General features: G+C 36.4%; 1 protein-coding gene across 30 annotated transcripts in view; it reads right to left on the bottom strand.

Annotated features, from left to right (window-relative positions):
- Window positions 1-26,821, bottom strand: part of GULP1 (GULP PTB domain containing engulfment adaptor 1) — a 248,381-nt gene that overhangs the window by 36,055 nt on the left and 185,505 nt on the right. For all 30 annotated transcript variants that reach the window (XM_057303366.1, XM_057303398.1, XM_057303418.1 and 27 more), the window contains 3 exons: window positions 11,529-11,600; window positions 5,407-5,505; window positions 897-1,034 (listed from right to left, as the gene is read on the bottom strand). In XM_057303366.1, coding sequence (XP_057159349.1) covers window positions 897-1,034; window positions 5,407-5,505; window positions 11,529-11,600 — 309 coding nt within the window. The remainder of the gene's footprint in view (window positions 1-896; window positions 1,035-5,406; window positions 5,506-11,528; window positions 11,601-26,821) is intronic.

The raw sequence follows: 26,821 nt of genomic DNA, 5'->3' as shown, positions 1-26,821 counted from the left end.
TGGAACCAAAGGGATAAATTACGTAAGAGTGATAATAATATTAATCCTTTGCTATTTTTAATAGCAGAAAAATAAGCAAATAAATGAATTAAGTTCTTTTTTCCTGTCTAAGCCAATAATGTTGTTGTTAGATACTCTTCCTTCATTAAAGCCATTAATGGCTGCAATGTGTGCTTGGAATTCCTATCTTGTTTTATAGGACGTCAGACTAGATTATCATTAACATTAGCCAATGCTTATAATCAAGATGTAGGATTTTCTGAAGATTCCAGATGATTAAAAGAACCACTACAGTACTTAAATTTAGAATTCCCTAATTGACCTCACTTGCTGAGAACTTTAGACTACATTTGCAAGCTAACACACATGCATGCAGGCAACACTCATGCACATACAATTCTATTGCCTTTCATTATATTGAGTTTTCTGAATAATGAAAATCAAGAATCAGATTTTCAAAGTATTGGAGATTTTTTTAAAGGAGCCATACAGATTTTATTTCCTGGAGTTTAAAATATTTATTTTTATCATATCCACCGCATTCTAGAAAAAAAGAAATACTCCGCTCACCGTTACTCTTTGCATTATGTGCCTATTACTAAGTCATATTTGAGATCAAAATTACAAATATATGATTATAAAAGAAATAAATGCATAACATAAGCAGGCATGACGTTCTAAAGAAAGAAATTCGCATGCAAGCTTGTGCCCATGAACATGAGAATTCAGTTAGGGATGAAATCCTGAAGTACATTCTCATGACAGGATGAATCTATTAGTGTCGTTAAGTATTTGCAGACCTTATTCATTTCCAAATACTTTACTAATGCCGGAAACAAGACAATTCCTGGCTTGTAAAACAGAACAAACCACCCTAAAACATCTGGCATACTTACACACTTTTCGCTGTCAAATACATAGCACAAATGTTTATTTGACTCAGAATCTTTGCATATGAAAGTGAATATCCTCTTGTCAGTTTTGTCATCTGCACAAAATGATATTCTATGAAGCTGGCAATTGTGTTGGACTTCCTGTGAACACAAATGGAAATAAACACTTAAAGAGATTTTTGTCCATTTTCTGAAATACCAGCTTGTGTTAATAACATACAACTTATGACTTTAAAAGTGAAACAATCATCTGTCAAACTTCAGTTTATAATTACGTACACCCGAACTTAAACAAATACGTAATGGAGATGGACCGCCTGACTCAGATTAAACTAAGGTAGTCATCTCAATAGGACTTAGAGGAACACAAGCAAAATACAAAAGGATCAGAGGTGCATGGACTTTCTGACTTGCAAGGGATCTTAAGAGACAATTATTTTAAACCCTGAAATTTTACTTAGAAGAACATCGAGACCCACAGAATTAAGATACTTTCACGAGGTTATAGTATCAGCAGAATCCTTTTTTACCGGAATGTTTTCATTTTATCTTACTTCTACTCACTAGCATTTCAGTTTAAAACATAACTTCATCTGCACACGATTTCCTATGAAACATATACGCTTTCAACCTTCGTTTTTATATTGTATTTTACATGTCTTCATGAGGAAGGTCTACATATCAAGCATCTAAATTACCGAATCAATCCTACTAATCAGAAAGATAAGTACTGCAACTAGATAGATAGATAGATAGATAGAGAGATATAGATATATAGATACATATAGTTTCAGTTTTATTTTTCATATATGTACATATATATTATATATACATATATATATATTACAATATATATTCTGTAACTATGGCACCTGTTACTACATCTTTCTAAGTTCAGGGTTTGATGTGTCAGTTTGATGAGATCTGATCACTCTGATTTCACATTATTGCTCACCAGACTGAAAATGACCATGTAAGATATACAGATAAATGTTAAGAGAATTTGTTTATAGCACTGTATTCTTTCCCTGCATACAAACCAAATGGTAAGTCATCGAAGGCAAGCGTGCAAATTAGAATGAGGAAGTATGCTACATGACTGTAACGTTTTTGTCATTACTAGATCGCTTGATCCACCCATTTCAACAGCAGGAAGGAACAATGCCAAAACGAGGCGCTCAGCTTACTGAGGCATCTGGTGAGGACATCTTCCTTTTCCTGTGGTTCGCGCTAACATGGACAATGGCCACATTTGTCTGAGACTATCCTTCTCCTATACTTTGCCTGATTGACCAGTCTTTTTCTTGCTGACATATTTTTTTGTTTTAATGTTAATACAGTCAATCAAACAATACCGTTCGGCCACACTGTAGCTCCCAAATACAGCAGGTAGACACCAGTTTATTAACGGCATAATCATGTTAATGACATATAGAGGAAATATCATTACTATATAATATAGAAAAATGATTCATTTTTTTCCATTTGTAGGCGAAACTACAAGTAACACGAAAACATACCATTTACAGAGGCTGGTGGCAAAACGTACACAGGCCCTCGTTCACTCACCAACCAGTATGATCGCAGAGAGCCTTTGGGAATGACAGTTGGGAATCATCTTAATTTTTGTTTAGATTAGCAGAGGTATCTTCCTACAAAAGAAGACTAGGAAGCTAAAACTTGTGATTTTATTATTTTTGTGAATTTTTTATTCTTGAGATAAATCTTTGTGATTTTTAAATGTAGCCCTAATTTTTGATGAGACAGGATAGACTTGAGAACACAATTAAGCACAGTGAAAACACGATTATACTTTAACACTGGCCACATTTTATTGGAGTTGGAACAAAGAATAAATAAATCCCCAATTCACCTATACCACCTCTCTCCACCACTGCATAATCTTCGTTTGAAGGACAAGTGAGAAAAGAAGAAAGGGAAACACAGAAAGAAAAATATTGGAGCCAAATGAGATTGCTTTTCACTTCTGTTTTCATCCATCCAAATGGCATAGAAAAATACTCTATTTTCTATGAAGTCCATGTTAGATTAATAATGAATTTTTAAATCCTGCCTCATACATGTATATATATTTTTAATTCTCACTTTTTTTAAAAAAGATTTTCTTTGTTTATTTGTGAGACAGAGAGCGCCTGCAAGCACAAGCAGGTAGAGGGAGAAGCAGGCTCCCTGCCAAGAAGGAGCCCGACAGGCCCCTGGGATCATGACCGCAGCCCAACGCAAACACTTAACCAACCGACTGAGCCACTCAGGTGTTTCGGCAAGTACGTTTTACTATAAATAATTTTAAGAGCATAGTATTTTTTTTTTCATTACAACTAAATAAAATAAACCAAAATAAAATGAATGACAGATTTTGTTCTGATTCACTTAGGTCTCCCCAAATAGTGGTTCATAAATGCACATCTGTGAACAGGCTGTATCAGAGTCACACAGGGAGGTGTTTTTGGCTTTGTTTTTTAAGATATAGATGCTAAGTCTTGTTCGGCAGATTCTGAATCTGAAAGTCCTGAGTGGACTCCAGCAATCAGCATTCCCAGGACCTCCTAGGGGTCCCGATGCTCAGCAGAGCCAGTAAAAACTTCTTTAGGTTATTTTTTTTTTAGTGGATCCAAAAAATGGTACATTCTATGTATGGATGAAGAGTTCAGATACACTATGTTCATATGTAATATATGGGTAAAGAGTCAGTTGCTCTCTATTCAAATGCAATATAATTGAGTTTATAAGACATTTCAAAGATTTTTAAACTCCAAGATTGTTCTTCGATTTGGTAGGGATTAAAAAAGAGATTTTTCCCCCTATTTAAAAGCTTGGGAAACTTATCTTTTTAGGGAAAAATTCAATTGGGCCTCTTGAAAATTAGCTATTAAGTCTAGGAATTTGAGACTGTGGGATAGGGAGGAAAAAGCTTTTGTGTTACTGATTTGGGTAAGGCAAAATATAATACTCAAAACTCAACTGGCAAATTATACTGAGTTGAATCCCACCTCACGGATGTTTTGTAAATGGGATTTAGGGTGCAGGAGGAAGTTACATCTGACAGCCAAAGTTTAGAGAACAGAGTGATACGCCTGACAGCTGTCAATGGGCAACTCACTATTACGGAAGACTTACTATGGGGGACTTCAGAATCACCAACTGATAACATTGAGCTATATCTGCATTCCCATGATCCATCCCTCTGTCTCTTTTTTACACACACACACACACACACACACACACGCACACACCCCACATATCAGTGTTGGTCATCTCACAGAATTTTTAAGTCTTTATATTTTATGCTCTTCTAAGGACCTGCCATTATTGAACAGTATTTCTAAACACTAAAGAAGTTCTCTCCATACACGGCGTTTAGTCGTATTTCCGTGTGAGTTGCCAATGGCTGCCTTCTCACTATGTCCTCACAGGGCCTCTCCTCTGTGCCTGCACATCCCTGATGTCCCTTTCTTCCTTTATCAGGATACCAGTTCTGGTAGATGAAGTCCTCATTAAGACCACTTATAACCATAATGACCTTAAAAGCTCTATCTGCAAGTACAGTCACGCTGGGGCTTAGGGCTTCAACATGGGAATTTTGGGTAAAAACAATGAAGTCCATAACAAATCCATATTAATGAATGTGAAGCCAGAATGTGTTATATTTAATTTTTTTTTCATTGGATTTGTAGGGGAAAGGGCTCTTAAATACAAGAACTTTAAGTTCACGATGTATAATGGGCTGAATTATGTTCCCCCAAAATTCATATGCTGAAGCCTTAACCCCCTCCCATACCTCAGAATGTGACTGTATTTGAAAATAAGGTTTGAAAGTGGTGATTACATTAAAGTGAGCCCATTAGGATGGTCCCTTATCCAATCTGACTGGTGTCCTAACAAGAAAAGGAAATTGGACACACACAGAGATACCAGGGGTGTGTGTGCACAGACAACAATGTGAAGACACAGCAAGAGGGCCGCCATCTGCAAGCCAAGGAGAGAGGCCTCAGAGGAAACCAACACCGCTGTCAGCATAGTCTTAGATTTCCAGCCTCCGGGACTGTGAGAAAACAAATGTCTGTTCTTTGAGCCACCATGTCTGTGGTGTTTTATCATGGCAGCCTTAATAAACCAATACACACTGATTATGTCTACAGGCAGTAAGAGGCAGCCCAGAACATTTTAATAAACAACACACAGCTTTTGTCTCCTCTCATACTTGGGGAACCACACTTCATGCATTTCTTTCACAGCAAACAAAGAAAAATTCCTGAAAACATGACCAAACACTATTAAATACACTTCCATTGCAAACAGGCTGAAGAACAGGCTACTTTGGAAGCACTCCCAAAAGTTATTTTTCCTTCTAAAAATTGTACTGAATTTTAAATTGTCATTAACTGAGAACTAACCAGTTCCAGTTGGTAACCAATCTTATTTACTGAAATAGGAACATAACCTCAATTAATGAAGGATTACAGGGCTTCTGACATTCAAAAAGAAGACTTACCTTTGTCTTCGGTTCTAGAATTTTTACTCCATATATTGATATTTGCAGCTCAACTTTAGGAATTTTCTGGCCTTCAGATTTCTTGATATGTCTTGCAAACTACAAATGAAAGTTATTCAGAAAACTATAACTGTTTCCATGGAAAATTAACACAAACATATACATACACACACACATATACAATTAGGTGTGTGTGTGTGTGTGTGTGTACATATATATAATATATATTTGGAGTTTGTATTCAGTGCTGGACTTCCATTAAATAATTACCCATTATAAAATATTTTATAAACCCCGAATAGCTTCAAAATATTTAGTAATCATAGTAGTCTACCATCACTATCATTAAATTCAGATATTCAATAATCTTTAAAAAAATTTGTAATACTTCTTTCATTATATTTAAACAATTATATTCATAATAATTAGTTAAGAAAATGAAAACTTTGTGGGAAGATAAGCAAAGATCACTTTATTTTTCTGCGGATCTTTTGTTTTTAATACCTTTAGAGAACTTACAGTTCACCAGTGCTGGATACACCATCTTTGTCATTTCTAGATACTCACCTCACTTGGTATACCATCCTACCCTAATCAAACCAATGAATGAAAAGAGACAGATTACCATATTAAAATTGAAGTTAAGAACCGAAGTAATTATCCCAACTAACAGACTAAGAACTAGACTCAGTCTAGAATTACGAGTATCTTAAAAACCTAAACATTTTCCCAATGCTTTCATAGTAATATTTATTGTAACTTCTTACAGAATTGGGAAGTGTATGCAAATGCTTGTTAGGTTTTGTTATAAAATAAAAAAGAAAATCCAAACATTCATGCACTTTGTAAATGGAATTTCTGTCTCTTTCCCGTCATTGCCAGATTTAGTGGTGGAAAAAATTACAGGAGCCCAGTTAAATTTGAGTATTAAATGATGACTTAAAGAAAAACCTTTTATTTTAGAATGCACATCTACACCCCACATATATGTGTACATGCATACATGCTACTTACTGTAAGTATGTCCCATGCAATACTTGGGACACATACTTACACTAAAATATTATTCATTGTTTATCTGAAGTTCAAAGTTGACTGAGTGTCCTGAATTTGGCAATGCTACTGGCAATAATGCTCTGCCCCTACTTTCCTTCTTTCTACCCTCCTCCTACCTTTCTTTTATAAAAAACAGGGAAGGGGTGGGGAACTATGGAAAAAATAGGATTTTTTACTACTCTTCTAGGGCCTCAAAATGTTATTCCCTACTATTATAACATTTTTTCAGCGCATGGATCATCCTCACTTGACTCCAAATAGATTACATGTAAGGCAGGGTGGGGTTTCAGTCCTCTTTTGTCATATTTATCTGCATTGTGCATTTCTCTCTAATTTAGGACAGATGTGCGTACACATGGTATAGTTCAGTCCTAAAGCACAGAGTGGTTAAAAGCCCTTTTGTCTTTCCATGGCTTTGCCCTACCATCCGAAAAATGTAATTAATGCATACGTGAATGCCTTGAAGTGTCTGCCTTGCTATCACGAGGTAGGGGGGTACCATTTGTTTTTTCATTTTGGGAGGTATAATTTTTTAGCTTGCTATCGGTCATGTTCTCTCATTTTGCATCCAGAAGTCTTACATTCTGCACATGAACTGGACGAATTTGTGCCAGAAAATTTTTTGTATGTCTTCAAGAAGCATGCTTTGTTTCAGATCTTTAAAAATTATTCCAGCTCTCTCCCAAGGAAAGCAGATTCAGTTTGTTTATTTTCCCTTCATAAGCTCCTTCCTGTATTGGCATAATGAAAACAATTTGGGGGTTTTCACATATGAAGGCTTACAAAATAAATCAGCGGCTTCTATCTCTGCAAATGCATCTGAGCAAAGCCACTCCCATCTCGGGCTGCAGCAGCAGGCTAAGCTGGCCTCCTGGATGCCGCTCCTTTCCAGAAACAAGACACAGAGAAGTGGCTCTTGTGGCCTTTTGCAGATCTGGACACAACCATTCCTGCGACCTCCTTTAGTTTCCTAAAGTCTATCACAGAACAACCACTGATATTAAACCTCACTGAGTGACTTCTTTTCTGCCAGGAAAAAGAAAAGAAGAAATCATGTAGGAAATGAAAAAAAAGGAAAAAGTGAGGGCTATAGGTAGAGAGGAAAAAACAAAACAAAACACACAAATAGAAGAGGAAGGAGGGAGGAAAAAGAAAACAAAAGAATGAGATAAAGAAAAAGGAACAAAATATCCATCTAAGGCTTCTGAGATTTTTTTCTCTGCTTCTTATCAAAATGAAGTAATTGTGCTCAAAACAGATTTATAGGTCATCCAATCCAATCCCTCGGTCATGCAATGGGCTTGCAGCAGTCAGGCTGAGAATCTAGTTTTGCAGCTACCCACTAAATAACTCTTTTCTTTTGCACAACACATTTTCTACATTAAAAAAAAAAATAAAAACTTCCCAGTTTGTCTTTCATGTATATCGAGGCTTATAATAGTTATTAGCTTCAACTGCTGCACAGCTGTTGCAAACAATGGTGCCTAAGGTTATCTTTGCTCACTCTGTATTTGAAACAGAATATTCTCACTCCTGTCCATTTTTTTTCCTGAAATCGAAGATTACTGCATTGTAGTTTGCGTGCCCCCTCTAACTCAAAGTTTGTTTTGCTAACTCAAGGTCTGAGAGACCTCTTAACTGTGTTCCAAGATACTTCTAATTCACATGCTCCTCATCGTTCTTATTTGTATTACATTCTTTTGTCTCCCTATTTACTACTTGAACGTTAACACTTGAAGAGCCTTTTGCGAATTTCTTTCCATTTTTGCTTCAGTGGATTCATTTCATGGTTGTCTAGATAGTGATCTACCATCAAAATTTGTATATAATAACCCAATAACATATATTCAGAGGGGGTAGAGCCTAAGCATCCTGGAGGATATCCGGATACAACAAACAAATAATAGAAACAAGCCTTGACCACCGTAAAAAGGTGGGGGGAAAACAAAGTGTTACTTGAAATTCACAGTTAGTTAAGTATATGTCACTAGTGAGTAGAACAGCTAAAGAAAATTTCTTACAGGGAGCACTACTGGGTTTCAATAGCATCATCACACAATCTCTATTTATTTCTCAGAGGATTTTAAAAAGATGAAATCTAACTACACTACTAAGGGAATATACATTATTAGGAAAGAAAACTGATGGATTTATTACTACGAGTCAAATATTCAGAACTACTCTTCCTCTTTGTGGCTCTCATCAATTGTTAACTTAATTAAGCATATTCCTAATAATCCTACAAGGAATCAGCTATGTATGTATGTACATAATTAGATTAAGCTCTAAACACTTTATTAAGTAAATAACTGGTTATGAAGGCAAAAACAGTGTTATGCTACATAGAGACAGTGAGGTCGAATGGAAAAAGACCCAGATTAACAAACTCAGCAGCAATTCCTAAGGTCTCCTTAGCTGAGGGAGCTTCATGCAATTTTAATTTAGCTGTATTGGGGTAAGGGACCCCTCCTCTAAAATTGGGGTCCAGGAATGCTGCTCCCCTGCTTATCTCCCAGGGAAACTAAGAAGTTTTGGATCTATGTAACAATATTCATCCACATTTAAACATCACAAGCAGACGGTTTACAAAATATATTGTGTCCTCTGACATTTGTACTAGTTGTATTAATAAAAGTAAATAAAACACTATTAAAAATGAAATTCATTACAATAATACTATTAAATATATAGAAGTTGAAAGGGTTTTTAAATTATTACATTTTGGAAAATTTGGTATTTTCTTCAAATCTTGGGCTAAAACATGATTAAGAAATAGAAATGGTTGAACATGATTGAGAAAAAGAAAATATGTTGTTATGGCAAATACGAAATCTGAAAAGTAAAAATTTTAACACATATAAAAATTATTTTATTTAAGAAAAATTGATAAAGTATAAATTCTCTACAAAATGATAAAAAGGTATATGTAATAAAATCAAAATTTAAAAATTCTTCTTGAAAAATAATCAGGCATCATTAGAAGCATGAAAAAATACAATATTGAATATTCTAAGTATCCCATCATCTTATATTAATCCTAAATTTTAAATTCTTGCCAGAAACCAGTACATAAAATATTGCAAAATTGTGACAAATGAGTAAATACAAATAAAATATTAACTTATGTGGCAAGTAAAATCAAATACTGAACTACAATGAATAAAAAGGCAGTCAGAATACATATGCTTAAGAAAAAAAAGCAGGAAATTAAAATGGGGGATGTGTACACAAAATATAGTTAATTTTTGGTAGAACCATAGCACCACCTTCTGGCCATTTCTACATGACAACAGAATTAAAGAAGAGCCAGGGTCTACATTTCTAAAATTAATGCAAATACTACTGAAGGCTTTAAACTGTAGCCTCTGACCTCTGACACCAAGAAATATATACATATAAAATAAAATTAGATTAAAAACATTGTTTTATTTATTTTAATTTGTTTATAAATCATTACCCTTAAATATACTTTCCTGATCTACAAAATTTTTGCAATCAGCAGCATAAATATCGCTTATTAGATAAACATTTGTTCTGGAAGGCACTTGAAAAACAAAAATTATCAAGTGAATGTGCATTTTTAAACTATACTGCATACTTAATATAAATCACATTCCTTTATTAATGGAGTACATTTCTGAATATAAAATGACATAGGAACTCCAGAAAATGTATGAAAACTAGCCACGGTTTAAAAGCATTTAATTTCAAATACCGCTACATTTTACCTGGTCATAATGTAATTTAATCCTTTTGGTTTGGGATCTGAGTCGACTGAATAAAGAACCTCCTAGACATAAAGACACATTAAGTATAAATACCATTATTCTTCTCTAGAAAATTCTGATTGTAGTGAAGCTGGACTCATGTTGAGTTTGCAATATTTTGAACATTTAAAGAGAATCTTATTCTAAATGTTGTTCATAAACTGTGAGGCCTCTGTTAGTGCTTAAAAGTACTGACCAAACAAGGGCAAGTCTGAATTATTACCTAATGAGCTGTGGAAAGAAATGATTGCCTAGTACATTTTTTTCCCAAATGGGAGAGATACCATCTTGGAAACTTTTAGAGTATTTACTTGAAAGCAGTAGTAAATTATTTACATGTAAAATGGGTAGATAAACATATTATCCATTTTACTTTCTTCCCCCAGAATACACACCATCCCACTTCAACTCTTCAATTTAAACACTCAACAGAGTCCATCTGATATGACATTCTCAAAGCAGAAAGCTACTTTTTCATTTCTAGGACTTTGCCAAGCACAAAGACCTAAAATAACTGGATTATCTCTAAACTAAATAAAGTTAGAAAAGGGTTATTTTTGAAAAAAATTGTGAGAATAACTACAGAGAATAACAATGAATTGTGTAAAAAAAAAAGTAGTGGTTTGTTAGTTTTTCTTAATGAGATAAAGATGAGAATTCTATTGAAGGAATTTTTCACATCTTACTATCTCAGTGAGAACAATGTCTTTTGGAATGGGGTGCACTTAGAAAAACATGCTAAGATATGTGGCATCTTACAGAAAATTTTCTCAGGAGATGTGATTGTGAGTATGGAGTTGCTTATTTAATGTGTCTTCTGCTCTCTTGGTCTCACCAGTTCCCCACGTCTGCTCAGGGACATAGCCACATACTCTGGGATTGGTGCATTAGGACATCTTTAACATACGGTGTCACTGCAAAATTCTCTTTGGGAATCAATTCTAACTCTACACTTTCCACTGGCGGATGGGATCTCCTAGTGGAGCTAATTAGTATGCCATTGCTAGTTTCTGAGTCCACATTGTCCAAGCAAAGTAAAGGCAAGCTACTGAATGTCAACACATAGGGAATACTGCCATTTTGTGTTGTTGTTGAGCATGAGAAATTACGGACAAATATGAAGAATGTGCCACATTCAGAAAAATAACTGTAGATTCATATTTATTGTTCAGCATGTTTCCCTAAGCTGGTGATATTTACTCATTTGGAACAGGACAAAGCTACTGAATACGTATCAATCTCCTGATGACGTAAGACAGGATCAAGGCACTAGACATTAATTTGGAGGGCTTTCCCTACCTTGAGTTTCCTGACAGCATCTCTCACAACTTCTGTTCCTTTAGGCTGCTCCACTTCTGTGCTGCCAAGAAACTAGAAACGGCCATTTGTCAGATACAGGCTTTACCACACCGCACATCTCAAATAATTTTGAACTGTAACATGGTGTAACAGTATATACATGGGGGGCACTTGGGTGGCTCAGTCCATTTAGCATCTGCCTCCGGCTCAGGTTATGATCTCAGGGTCCTGGGATGGAGTCCAGCATGGAGTTCCCTACTCAGAGGGGATCCTCTTTCTGCCCCTCCCTCCCCATTCCCCCCATGCTTGCTCGCTCTCGCTCAAATAAACAAATAAAATCTTTAAAACAACAACAACAGTATACACATGGGATGGTAGTAATGCAAACCTAAATCCTAATTAAGCAGAGGAATTATTAATTTATATTATTTTATATTATACGAAAATGTAAATATATTAACCACATACAATTCCTATTATTCAAAGATTTTTTTAAAAAGATATTTTTCCTAAATATTATATTCGTTTATTTATTTTTAAAGATTTTATTTACTCATCTGAGAGAGAAAGAGAGAGAGAGCATGAGTGGGTGGGGGGGGCAGAGGGAGAGAGAGAAGCAGACTCCCCACTGAGCAGGGAGCTTGACACTGGTCTCAATCCCAGAACCCCGATATCATAACCTGAGCCAAAGACAGACCACCAACTGACTAAGCCACCCAGGCACCCCCTAAATATTGTATTTGAAGATTGAAAACTAAAGCTACTTTCATTACGTTAGAAGGAAAGGAATAAAGTTGACCTCAAAATTTAAGATTTCAAATATATTAATAATTTATAAATTGTTAATTAATTTATCTGTAAATTTAAAGCATATAAATGCCTTTTAATTGTTACTTGATTTAAATGTCATGGAATATTTTAAGATATTAATATGATTTAATACAGTTCATAATTTCAAACAAGCATTTTCTTTGTTTTCCAATTATGACACTCATATAGTATGTAAGCTTTTAAAATACAAACTTTTTTAAAACTACCCCATCTATCAGAGCTATAAGCTAAACTACATTTAAAAATAAAACTTACATGATCTATGATTTTACTAGATTTTAAAATATCCCTGAAGGTTTTTAGCTAATACCTGACCTATCCACCAACACCCCCTCAAAAAAGAGAAAAAGTTTCCTAATAATTACCATGCTGTAACAGAATCTCTATCCTGGAGAGATATAGGACCTCCCAAGCAGAAGTCTAATCTCATGCAATATGTACGACCAATTAGAACCGAAGAATGGATATTTTATTCTATAAAATATTTCTATATAAATAGCAAATAATCATTAAATGCAATAAGTGTATATAATTACCCAGACTTTCCTGTCCCATACCAATTATAACACCCAAGTGAGTTATGAACTCATCACTTCTTATATAAAAACACGTGTGTGTGTGTGTGTGTGTGTGTACACTTTGTATCAAGTAAGTAAGTAGACTCTTTTTATGTTAACTCACAGAATGGAAAGGAGCAAAATAGTAATGTCAGAGTACCTTCTTACATCCCATTTTATTCCTTCCTTCATTCTTGGAAAAATAACAATAACGACTAAAGAAATCAGAGTTTTGTTTTTTAAGAATGGGCTCTGTTTTACCAGCATGAGAATTACCCTGGGAGCAGGTTAAAATATAACAAGGCAAACTCCCTGGTCAAAAAATCAGCATCTCTAAGGTAGGGTTAAGGAAATTATACTTCTAAAAGCATCACAGATGATTCCTTGTACGGAAGTCTAAGAAACAGAGTAAGAAAACAGTAACAGGTCAGGGGACAGCGGAGGGAAGATACAAAAGGTGACCTGAAAACACAGGAACGAACTGCTGGTCTGCTTTCTCGTGAGCTCATGGAGGAAAGAGAGGGAGGCTCAGAAGCACTAGGGCAAAAAAGGTTTCAGTTCTCAGATTCTCTAAGGTACAACAGTTCCTTTTTCTTACGTGCTCCAACTATCCCAAACAACCGCGACGACGGCCTGCATACGGCATCATCAGGCACTTTGGTTTGCCCAGGCCTGACCTCAAGTTGGTCAACCAGGCCTTCACAAAAGACCAAAATAAACGGAGAAATTCTCAGCTTAAAAGGAACTGAAAACCTGCTTCTAAGATGTGGGACACAGTCAAATCTATTCTTGACACCAATGGACCTGTCACGTTGCTTCCATTTAGGTCAGAGCATTCAACCTTGGCTGCGTGAACACATCAGGTGGGGGCTTTCAACAGACCAGTGCCTACAAGTCTGGTTTAATTGGTCTGGGGCAGAGCCAGGGCATCTGTGCATTTTAAAGCTCCCCAGGTGATTTTAATGTGTCACCAGGTCTGAAAAGCACCGTTTTAGATTCTCCAGAAGGGAGGAAGGGTTCAAGCCACAGGAGGAAAGTTAACACAATAGGAGCTATTTAGTTCTGCATTAATCCATGGGGTAAATTCCTGTCTCCTTCTCTCTGAATTTATCGTATCACTGAGAGATTTTTCATTAGCGCGTGGTCTAGAGTTTGCAAAAATAGGGAAATAAAGGAAGACTCTTTATTGCTGCTAGTGATTCTCGAACTATAAGGAAGCGTGTGATGTGTCAGTAACAGACTGTAAGAGTTACTGGAAATATTTATGGAAGAATATTCATTCTTCAGCAGAAATGCCATGAGTCATAAGTATTATATGTAAATAGGCCCACATGGGAAAATTATGGAAGAACTCCAAGTACATTCTAAATGAGTTAACCTCTTGCAGTGCTCCACGAACCTTTTAATATGGTTTTTTTCTTTTCACACTGGCTTTAATTAAATCATCTGAAGAATGAAACACAGAGAGTAGCCTTGAATGACGGTAGGGATTAAACTGTGCAGACATCTAATATGGATCCTGCCACTTAACCCAATTTTTCTATGTAGTGTTAGATAACCTAAATGGAAATAATCTGAGAAATGAAAAGTACATCATTCGTTGTAATAGTTCCTGTACTTTTTAAGTTCTAAAAGTCATCATGCTACTTATACTCAGGTTAAATAAATCATATTGATATGGATTCCATATGTCTACATAAAGTATTTATAAAACCCTTAAATACGATGCAGCATGTTGGAATAAACTCCAGGCTTAGAATCTGAAGATGTTAGAAAAGTCACTTAATCTCTGATTTATTTTGAAAAATCAGGATAGTGATATTATTCCATTTCTTTATTTAATGACTGTATATATGAGGAAGACACTAGAATTTAGTGGATACTGCTGGGACCTGCTCAGCTCTCCTTCAATGGATCCACTTTATCGGCACTAAAACCCAACCTCTACCTTTTGCACACTTTGCTGGTAAAAGCTCACACTCCAGGTCTTCAGACTCCCCCTGCCCCACATCACCACATTTTTTAGCCAATGACTAATATGAAATACAAAGGCCCAGCTCCTCTGCTTGGACACAGGGTAAACTCTAGGAGGTAATGATACCATGCCAAGCTTCCCTCAGAATCAGACCTGATGCTGTACTCATCCTTGATTTCTTCCCCTTGTCTGCCCTGCTTTCCTGCACTCTCACTTTGCTCCTGGAAGCATCGCTTAATAAATGACTTGCACCCAAATCTTTGTCTCAGGCTCTAATTCTGGGAGAAACTGACCTAAGACTCTATTAAAATTTAACGGCTTACATTTAGAAACATACAGTCTAGCACACAAACTCAGAAATGATAAAAACTCTTGTTATAAGTGCTATCAAAAGGCTTGTATGCAAATCAGAAGTAGGATTTCATTTTTTTCTACTCTGCCTGGTGCCTGAAAGGTAAAAGAAAAAACGGAACTCAATCAAGTCACGGCCAAGAGATTAATCTATCCCATATCAACTGAGTTGCTAACTAGCTGGAGAAAAAAAAGGGGGGCCATTGGAGCTCTGGACTGCAAAATGTTCAGGCAGCCTGAGAACAGAGGGGAGACATCTCACCGAAACAAAGAAACTAAGCCAAAGTCCACATGAGGAATTTAAAGTCCACTAGACCCCTTTCCCATCTCGTCTCCCAGGAGCCTGGCTGCTAGTCTTACAAGCTTCCAGGTAGGAGGAGTCTTCCCTAGGGAGTGTGGCCCAAGGAGGTGGGGGGGAGAGAATCTTGCTGACTATCGGGATTTCTGCATGAAACAGATGGGCCACCTGATCAATCACCAGTTGACAAGCCCTGCCCATATACACAGAACTGCCCGTCCGTTTTCCAGGGCCTGAGCCCTCAATATCAAAACACACCAAGTAGTGCGTATATTGAAGGAAAACCACTCACATGAAAACCAGGAGAAAAACAACGAAACAGGAACAAAAGAGAATGGGGAAAAATCAGAAAGAAAGCAAGAACAAAAAAGAGAGGACTAAAAATCTGAAGTCCATGTAAGTATGCTGCATCCAACATAAAAACAGGATGGTATATAAAGCAACACTTACGGAACAAAAAAGAGCCTACGGAAATTACAAACACAATGGAAGCAATTTAAAAAGTAGTAAGATTAGAAGAGAAAGTTGAGAAAATTCATCAAGAAGTAATTATTGGGTGCTTGCTACTTATCAAGTACTATTTGGGGAACTGGGGATGCGGCAGACAGGGAAGCCAAGCAATTTTCCCACTCTTACGGATCCCAAACTCTAGTGGAGAGAGCCGGACATAAATAATATATGCAAGCAAATTATAACGGGTCTTAGAAGTGCCAAGTGCAAGTGGAGAGAGAGCAAGGATGCAGGGGCAGAAGTACAAAGTGTGAATGTGTCCGTATGTTGTACCATTTTAAAGAGGCTTGGAGGATCCCTCACTGATGAGTTCAAGTGTAACCAATCAAAAAGGCAGTGACCCATCCATGGGGAAATCGGGCCAGTCCAAAAGAACAGAAAGCATAAAAGCCAGATATTTTTTTTAAGATTTTATTTATTTATTTGTTTGTTTATTTATTTATTTATTTTATTTATATTTGAGGGAGGGAAGGCACGCACACTGACACGAGCAGGGGCAAGAGCACAGGGAGACAGACCAGCAGACTCCACACTGAGCAGGGAGCCTGACGCTGGGCTCCATCTCAGGACCCTGAGATCATGATCTGAGCTGAAATCAAGAGTCAGACGCTTAACGGACTGAGCCACCCAAGCGCCCCCAAAGCCAGATATTTTAAAAGAAGATTTTAGAAAATAGAACTATTAGAGAATTAGCCTAGGACTGTTTTTCCTTGGAAAAGTAGTATCAACATTATCTAAGAAGTTGTTATAAATGCAAATTCTACTGAATTGGAAACTGTGCGATGGGTCCAGCATCTAATATTTCCTTCAGTGATTCTGATGCATGCTTAAATGTGAAAACCGCTCTTCTAGGAGACCCAAAATCAAAGTAGACAGAGTTTTAGAAATAGAGAACAGGAAAACCTGAAGGAAAAAAATTATCAAACACTTTCCCAGAAACAAAGGTATGAATTTCCAGACTAAAGGACTCAAGATTACAACACTGTAATGAGTGAAAACACATACAAGCACAATACATCAGACTCATCATCGATACACTAGAAATAAAGACCATAAAAGATCCCAGGGGGACACACAATAACAAAAAAACCTCCAGGATCAGGAATATGAATGACGTTAGACTTCACATCATCCATAATTGAACGAAGAAAAATAACTTCAAATTCTAAGTAAAAATTTAGAGCCAAGTTTCCAGGTTCTGAGAGAGAAAAATATATAGTGAGATGTGGAAGGGACCAAAAACTTTCCCATCCATGCCCCAGTTCTCAACAAGAAAGGAAGGGAATAAAATAAAACAAGGAAGAAATGGAACCCAGGAAACAGGAGTGGGGTGACACAAGGTGTCGATAACCACTACAGATATTCCAAATCAAGGCACAGCCACATAGCAGGTTATCCAGAAGAAAAGAGAAGAAAGTAACAAGAGAAACACAGAAGAGTTGAAAGTGGTCACTAGAGTGAATGAGACCTTGGAGAAGAGCTGGGAAACATTTTGCTTTCTTCATCATAACGTTGGACAAATACTCAACTGTTTAAAATGGATACAGATAACTTTGATGAAATAAAATTAAATTAAGCACCCAAATGTTAATGTTCCACATATTCATTCATTCCTCTAAAAAATATAGCTGAGTATTTACTATTAATCAAGCATTTACCTAATGCTGGGAATAAAAGAAGGGAAAAACATCCCTGTTCTAAAAGAGTTTACATTCTAGTAAATGTGTGTGTGTGTGTGTGTGTGTGTGTGTGTGTGTGTGTGATTTGTGTCTGTCTAATTTCTATGTTTATGTCTAGATCACAGATTTACAATATATTTTAGATGACATAAGTGAAGATAACACAAATAATAGCAGACAGACCCGGCAGAGAGAGAGTAATATTTAAGACTGAGTGATGAGGAACGTCCTGTCTAAAAAGGTGACATTTTAATAGAGACGTGAATGAAAGGATGAAATGAAACACGCACTCAAACATACTGAGTTTGAAGTGTCTCTGATGTGTCAGCTAAAGAAGCCCACTCAATGGCTGGGTACACAGAGTGGAGCTTGGGGAAGCAGAATTCTGGGGAGAAGGTGTAAACTGGGTTGACTCAGGCACTGAGGTCTCACAGGAACTGAGAGATTTGAGTTGAGTTCCAGAATCACGGGGCCCCAGGCAGCCGCCACGGTTCAGAGGGAGGTGAAGAGAATAACGCTGCCAATGGGAAGAAGGTAAGTGGTCAGGGAAATGCCAAAGGAATCAGAAAATTTTGATCATTAATATTATTGATTAGGGTTGTCAGATTAGCAACGGTACTTATCCCCAAGAAATGGAAACTTACATTTACGTAAATATTGTGTGCACTAATGTTCAAAGTAGATCTATTTCTAATAGCCGAACATTGGAAACAACCCAGATGTCCTTCAGTGATACATTTATACCATGTAATACTACTAAGCAATAAAAACCAATGAATTATTGATACACACTGCAACTGTGCACAGATCTCAAGGGAATTATGCTGAATGAAAAAAATCAATCTCAAAAAGTTTTTTGTTAGGTATTTAAGTGAAAAACACAGGATTCTTTTTAGCATTCTCTTAAAAAATGGGACATTGGCATGTTTAACATTTTAAACTGAGTAAAAATAATTGCTTTTATGATTTAGCAACTTTAGGTCTTAGCTCCTCCATGTGGCAGAAAAAAACAATGATGAGAAGAGAGTGTAGTACCAGACTGTTTTTGCTTTATACTTGTAGATTCAGAGCATCATTTCTCAGTGTGGCAAAGAGCAAGAGAAAGGTTATGTGTTCTGTGGCAAGTTGTAATGGTTGGTGGCATTTTTTCTAACTTTATTTAAAATTTCATCAATTATTTTTCTTCATAGTCACAAATGGGCAACATTCATTTCAGTACATATATTTTTTTTTAAAAGAAAGATCAGGAATTAGACCTCACATAAGTAGAAGTACCAGTCTCTCAAAATTGTGTGCTTGTGCTCTGAAACGCTACAACAAAATGTTTCCATTTTATCATGAATAAATATTGATATTTTAATGGTAATGCACATTCACTACTGGAAATTTAGAAACTACAGAAAAATGTATCAATGAAAATAAGCATCAGCTTTTATCTCATAACCAAGAGGTAGCTATTGTTGAAAATATTATCTTTTAAATTTATGTTACAATAAAAGTAATCAGCTGATGACAATATTGGACAAACATGAAAACAAACAAAACCTCTTCAATTACTATATATGACTGATTTATTTATTTACTGGGCATTATCATGTGTGCATGTGTATTTAAATTTTTACTACCAGCCGAATTAGTAAGAGTTGAGATGAAAACATTAAATGTGACTCCTACACAATATGGACAGATGAGAAAGACATAAAAAGGGGGGGCATTTAGAATATATCAGACTGTAGAAAGTCAGACCATCTAAAAATGGTTTGTGTATTCTTAGTCTACATATTGAAAGGTATGCCACTATAAAATATATTTTAAAAATCTTCTATAAATACTTCGACAAATACGGAGAGAATTTTTGATAGCAGAAAGCTAATTATTGTATTCCTTTATAACCTACATATCTCCCTGCTCAATGCATTTCAACACTCGGCAGACACACTCACAACAGGTATTTCAGAGGCTACAGTCTGTTGAAATTAAGAACGAAAATGTCATCAACTATATAGACTTCTCAAATTAAAGTGCTATTAAGATATTTCACATTTGGCTTAATATTTTCCAAAACTTCCACAACTAATTTTTTAATTAATTAAACTAAGACTTCTCTTCTAAACTAATCTCAAGTAATGCCTGTATTCGTTTCTTCCAGTTCATTCACTGTATTCCACCATACCTACAATAAGCATTTTGCAAAAATGTGTGAAAGTTTGAAGACTCCATCTTCATTTTAAAATATGACTTGAGATGGATTTCTTTTCACATGAAAAGCTGCAGTTTTCGGACTTGCTTCTTTGCCAGTAGAGGGCAGTGTTGCACATCACATGGATTCACTTCCAATCCCTGCTTTACTTGCTTCCTCAAATGTTTTTATGATCACTCTATGAATAACGTGGGGTTTTTTTTTTAATGCCAGATAAATAACAATTAAAATAAATAACTAAAGAGTTATAAGTCTAATTGCTATGAAATTTGACACATATGGAAAGCTAGTTTATGACAGAAATATATGAAATACATACTTTACTTATATCAAATTCAGAATATGCCAATTTTATGTAGAGAAGATGTTCTTTATATAATTATTTTAAAATACTAAGGGAAAATAATTTCTACTTTTCACAATATAAAAGATTTTTCTGACATTAAGGTTGAATAAATAACTGGCAGATAATGACCAATGGATATTCTAAATATAGAATAAAATAAATGGGCATGTCTCTATCTTTGTAGCCAAGGTTGCAGAGCCTCAAATAGGATAGGGCTAATTTTCTTGGCATTAACTTCACTGCATATGTGTTAAAAAAAAAAAAAAAAAAGCATTTAAACCTTCTAGCTACTCAACTGCACCCAGGAGATAAGCCATATAGGAGTAAGCCAATTTAATTTTATAGTCTTTATTTGGCTGACTTGCCATGTCACTATGCCAAGCAATGCAGGAAAAAGAAACATTTTTAAAAGGCACATCATAACATTCAATTGCTAACAAAGGGTCAGAATCAATCAGATTTAAACCTATTACTTAATCACCAAACCATAATCCTGAAAAAAAAAATTAAAATAGATCCACCAAAAAAGAAAGATTATACTTTATTTTTTTTTTTTTAAGATTTTATTTATTTATTTGACAGAGAGAGACAGCCAGCAAGAGAGGGAACACAGCAGGGGGAGTGGGAGAGGAAGAAGCAGGCTCCCAGTGGAGGAGCCTGATGTGGGGCTCGATCCCATAACGCCGGGATCACGCCCTGAGCGTGAAGGCAGACGCTTAACTACTGCACCACCCAGGCGCCCCAGAAAGGTTATACTTTAAACTAAATACTCTGAAGGTTATCCTTTAAAGGAGGGCCAGGAAATTTTGATGGAGAATAAAAAAAATATGGGGCTCAGTATTAAAAAAAATCTACATTTTATATTTGATTTGATATTAGGGTTCTCATTTTATGATGGCAACTTTCTATTAAATTATTTCTGTCCCTCTTCTACACGGATATTGAGTGTATCATTTTCATAGGCTCTTGCTTTTAAAATGAGAGTTCTGAGTTTAAGCCAAAACAAACGTACTGGCTACCATAAGAAAGTGTAGTGCTCAGGGGTCTCCCAAATGGAGCTCTGAATCCCATGGGCACAACAAGCAGCATCAAGCTTTTGTCCTGTCCCCGAAGCAGCTCCACGGTCAAACTTCCTTCACCTCTGAGAAGTGAGACAGGGAAAGTGAAGGACAGGGCATTCACTTGTATTATTATAAAAAGTATTACAAAAATAAACCAATCTATACAGAGAACCAAAACCATGGGCTTTGGAGCCAGAGGACTTCACAATCCATTTACTTATTAGAGAACCACTCTAACGAGGACCGCGGACCGTGTGTGGTTGTGGGCTGTGGAGATACTCTCATTCAGCTCCCATTATTTTAGGGATGCGAAACTGAGGACCAGGAAGTTCAAGTGTCTTCTCAAGGTCAGGAAGCTTGTTAGTAGCAGAGACAGGGCTAGGATTCCAGCACTCCTAACTTTCAGACACACGCTCTTTACTTACCTTAAATAAAACAAACGGTATGAAAGATAATATAGTACACTGGGCATATATTACTCATCTGTGCCACATCCATTTGGCTAATTAAAATTTATGTTGTATGTTCTTTCTACTGTGAAATATGCTTAAAATCTAAAGGTGTCAAAAGAATATTTGGTTGGCTTTACAGTGAGATAACCTGAATTTCCAAATACCATTTATTTCCTGAGACTCCCAGAGACTCAATTTCATCATTCATTAAATGGGGATAAATTCATAGTGTTTATGTGAGAATTAAATGAGAAAATGCAACCAGTGAGTGACACAGAGTGAATATTCACTGAACTGAGGCTTAGAGGTTAAAGGAAGATATTAATTGGCCACAACAAGCAAATAAAAAGAGTCAACCCACCCACAGTGGCTGTGAAGTAAAGAAGAAAAAACTTATTTTAAGCCACTAGTATTTGGATTTTAGCTCCTAAAGCTGCTACAATTCTTAGCAGCACATAAACGGGTGTATTTGTTTTCCCCTACATTTTATTGGTTATTTTCAAACACTTATTTTTCTTAATTCTCACTGTAATTTAATTATAATTCTCACTGCAATCTAATCAATTCTATAAAACTTGAGACAAGTGAAATTTTTAGCATATCTATACATGATATGCCTGTTTGTGGATGCTTTATCTGTTTTCAGGAAGGCTGAGTATTTTTCTTCCTTGGTGCTTTATAGTTTGGGGTTTAAATAAGGTTTTTTAAAAATTCTATTTACAACAAGTTACTGCTACTATAGGAAATACCCTGTATCCAGTCAGCTTACCAAATTATCTTCTCAAGCACAGTAGTTTTATTTATTTTTTAAAATTTGAGTCTACTGGAATGTAATTATCAATAAAGAGAAATATATTTCCTTTTCTTTCCCAATGTTGTTACCAATTACATCTTTTTCTTTGCTTATAAAACAATAAGGAATAACAGTGGTAGTAAGTATTCATTTCTTATTCTTCATTTTCATGGAACTTCCTACAGCTTCTGGCAATACATTATACTGCTTATTATTCTACTTCAGGTTTAAACTTTGACAAATTGCCCCAAATCTGCTTGTGTTCCTGAACTCTTTCCAAAAAGAAGATATTTCTCTGGAGAAGCCCCTACTATTTCAAGCATCCTCACCTCTTTCCTGAGCTAAATTTATCTCTTTCTCTCCCTTTTGGAAAAATCATTCTTTAAAAGCTCTAGTACCCCTTCTCCTTCAGGGAATACTGTTCCTGGTACTTCCTTTCTGAGAAACTGTATTATTATTATTATTATTATTATTATTATTATTATTATTAATTTCTACATCCTAATCCATTTCAAAAATCTTTGTTGTACATCATCTAATGTCAAGTACTGTTCTAGACCAGGAGTCTAGCAGCGAACAAAACAGACCAAAATCCCTGACCTCCTAATGCTGGTGTAGGCTCTCCCTTTATCCACAATGACCAGAGAGGGTGCCTTTGTTTTCCCAAAGGTTCTTTCCACTCTTCCTAGACCCTCAAATATTTGAGTACAGTCAAAACAGATTGCCACAAGAAATCTTCCGAAAATTCGGTAACCGTCACAATAAAGTGTTCTGGCTTTAAGCGACCAGTTTGTTTTAAAATCTTAAACCATTTTGGAGAAGACTCATCCCAAGCTGTGAGCAGAACATCTCCTTCACACTTGAGTATCACAGAAAATGACTGATCACATTAAGAGATTGTTCGACTCAAACTGCTGTCCTATTTCTTTAAAAAGGGAAGAAAATCTACTTTTCAGATCTTGATCGGTTGTGCATAGCTCTTCTGCATGAAAAATGAGTGTGGGCTAACGACACTCCTGAATGCAGATGTATTTACAGACTTTCCGTCAATGATTAATATGGCCTGATTAATTTCGTGAGGCACTGCTGCATGCAGAACTTTCTTAGTGCGCTATAAGGGTGCAAGCAAAGAAGACTGGATCCTGCCCCTTGGGGTTTTCTCTCCTAGAGTTTAAGAGTCGAACACACGCGAGGAAAGACTGACTAAATCAATCAATCAATCAAACCAACGACAAACAAAACCGAGAGATCTGGAACAGACTGAAACAAGCTTAATGTCAGTGACTATGAATGTACTGTTCTCATTTCCATCAGATCCCCCCGGAAGCACTAGTGAGAAGGAAACTCCTTTTATTCAACAGCTGTTTATTGAAGACCTATGTGCCAGGCACTGTTCCAGGTTCTTGGAGCAGAAAGGCAAAGATCTCTGTGAAAGTGGCTCAGTGGAACCGTGCTAAAGGGTTTTAGAGTCGGGAGCACAGATTTGAACTCTGACTCTGCCACCTGATAGGTCTATGAGTCTTAACATCTCTGAGCAGCAGCTTCTTTTTTTGTGAAATGTAGATAAACATCCCTAGACTTGTAAGTAGGTTGTGAGCAAAAATTACATGGGTCAATGTCCTGACACCCAGTGGACACTCAAAAAATATTTGCTTCCATTCAATAAATGCTCCTAAGTGAGGAACAGGTGTTGATTATTTGGTTCTAGACCCTAGAATATTGCCAGAAAAACAGAAATTGTGACTTGGATTCTTTTTTTTAAGATATGGGGCTTGATCCCTGGACCCTGAGATCATGACCCGAACCGGAGGCAGACGCTTAACCAACTGAGCCCCCAGCCGCCCCTGTGACTTGGATTCTTTTCAACAGGGTCAGGATTTTTTTTTCCCCAAATTTTATAGATTCAACATCATTCCATTAATAGGGCTTAAAGAGATCTGCTGGGAAACTGGGGACTCTGCCTAATCAAGCGAAGGATGGAGAATGCAGAGGCAGCAAGCATCCAACAATGGCAGGGTCCTGGCGAGCCCTACAGGGGAGCAGGGGAGGAAGCAGGGGAGGAAGCGCAGCACTGCCATTTGGTGCAACCAGCGGAGCCCAGGAGCCCACCGACAGTACCAAGTCGGCCTTAGGCCTTACAGTCAGATGCTGGTAGGAGGACACACGCAGTTTCAGGGCATTTGCTAACAGCCTCACTCTCTCCTTACTGATTGTAAAAATAAACTACCACCACTGCAACTCATCCCATGCTCTTGTTACCGTTAGGCCAATCCTGTGTACTCCCAGCTTTCATTTGATAATTTTGTTTATTTTTTAAGTCCATGTTTTCCTTTTTCTTTTTAAAAACAGCTTTATTTAGATTTTTTCTTGATACTTGAAATCAATTATCACTAATTAGCACCACTTAGTCTTCAGTGTAATGCTTAAATGACTTTGCTTGAACTCTGCTATCTGTTGATTTTATTTGATTTTCCTTGGCCTTTTTAAAGAAATCAGTCATCGCATATTCCTGGGCAGCTTTTGAGAGCATTTTTCAGCTGCCCTTTGAAAGTTCTAATCCTGGTATTAACACAGACCTTCATGTCTTTATTGGACTACTTCTAAAAATTTAATAACCTGATTAGTGACTACAATCCCAAATTATATTTTAAAAAACTTCCCTTTACATATACAGAATTATATTGCACTATATTACTTTTATCAAAAAGAATGATACATTCCTATTCCCATGATATATTTGATTAACACATCAAATACTTAAATTTGCTATTTTTAGACTGCAGAACTGGTATTTCAGATGAACCTCTACTCCACATGCATTTCATTAATATGAATAAAGTTTAAAGTAACCTACTTATTTTTAACAGATTTTTAAGCATTTTGTGACATGCCACTTCAATTCCTTGCCCATCAGGCTTAATATAAAATACATATACTGACTCGGTCCTATGACTAATGTGTTTCCATTTAAAAGCAATATACGCTATCAAAAGGCACAAGTAAGTGAAGTATGGGCAAGGACATGGTATCATTAGAATCATGACACTTACCTGCCTCTCATTTCAGGGCTAATCAAGTACCAATTTCAATATGACAGATGTCCAGAGAAATTATGGATGCTACTACAAGTAGGAGTTGGGACACAAATGGCATTCTCTCTCTGTTTCAAAATTTACATTCTGTTACCGAGTATTCAAGTTGAAACAGCTGTACAAACCCAGGGAGCCTCACTCTATAAAGCCCCAGTACACTCCACAGCGGAATTTCACTAAAGATTCTGAGAATTACTGCCACTTTAACATGGTTTAATTCTTTATCTAAAGGTAGACAGCATTTCATGCAGCAGACAGCTCGGGGAAGGGACTTTTTTGAGTCCCTGATGGCGTCTCACCGGAGTGAGAGGCTTCAGTCACTAGAATCCCGTCTGTCAAGCTTTGCCTTTAGAAAACCTGCCAGCAGCCCGCAGGAAGGAATGCAAAGTGGGTGGATGGTACAAAAAATGTCAGGAGAAGGGCAAGTAACTCTTACTCTCGCAACAGTCTTGTTAGCCTCTCCGCAGAGGTACGTTGGGCTCTGAGAACACTTCCCCGAAGAAAGAAGTTGAGGTTGTCCATGGCTCTTCTCCACTTGGACGGAATGTTCAGTTTGTTATCAGGACAGCAAACTTCGCAACTTAGCGTATACACAATTTGTAAAATACAGATCCTCATGTCAACACTGAAGTCGAGAGGCTTTATTTTTGATAAGTCATACTGTCCTCAAAGATCAGCTGTTTACTGAATGACAAGATCAAACTTTATTCTGCACAGTGATAAAGCGCTTAAGAAGTCTACGCGCTTATGGAGATTCAGATTGTATCTGGGCTCTGCTGTTACTAAGTTGTTTTGGTCAATGTACTTTACATCCCCTAATCTGTTACTCTTCATAAAACAACGTGGCAGTGACATTTCTATATGAAGTCATTCTGAGGACTGCTTAAGATAACGAGACAATACTGGTTAGCACAGTGATTGTTATTTATAAATTAATATTAATCAAACAGGAGAACTAAAACTATTTTATAATAAAAGCCAAAGAGTCTCCTTGAAATTAAATTGTTTCATACGATCCAACTATATTACAGAAAATAAGAATAATCAGTTTCTGGCTTTTTCTTCTACTTTGAAATCATATAAATACAAGTGAAAAGGAAGTGGTATTTGTCATGCTAGTTCCTGCAATAATTTTAATGTTCCATTAT

Source organism: Ursus arctos, unplaced genomic scaffold, assembly GCF_023065955.2.
Source record: "Ursus arctos isolate Adak ecotype North America unplaced genomic scaffold, UrsArc2.0 scaffold_1, whole genome shotgun sequence".
In the NCBI taxonomy this organism is placed as follows: domain Eukaryota; kingdom Metazoa; phylum Chordata; class Mammalia; order Carnivora; family Ursidae; genus Ursus; species Ursus arctos.
This window is presented reverse-complemented; position numbering and strand designations above follow the sequence as displayed.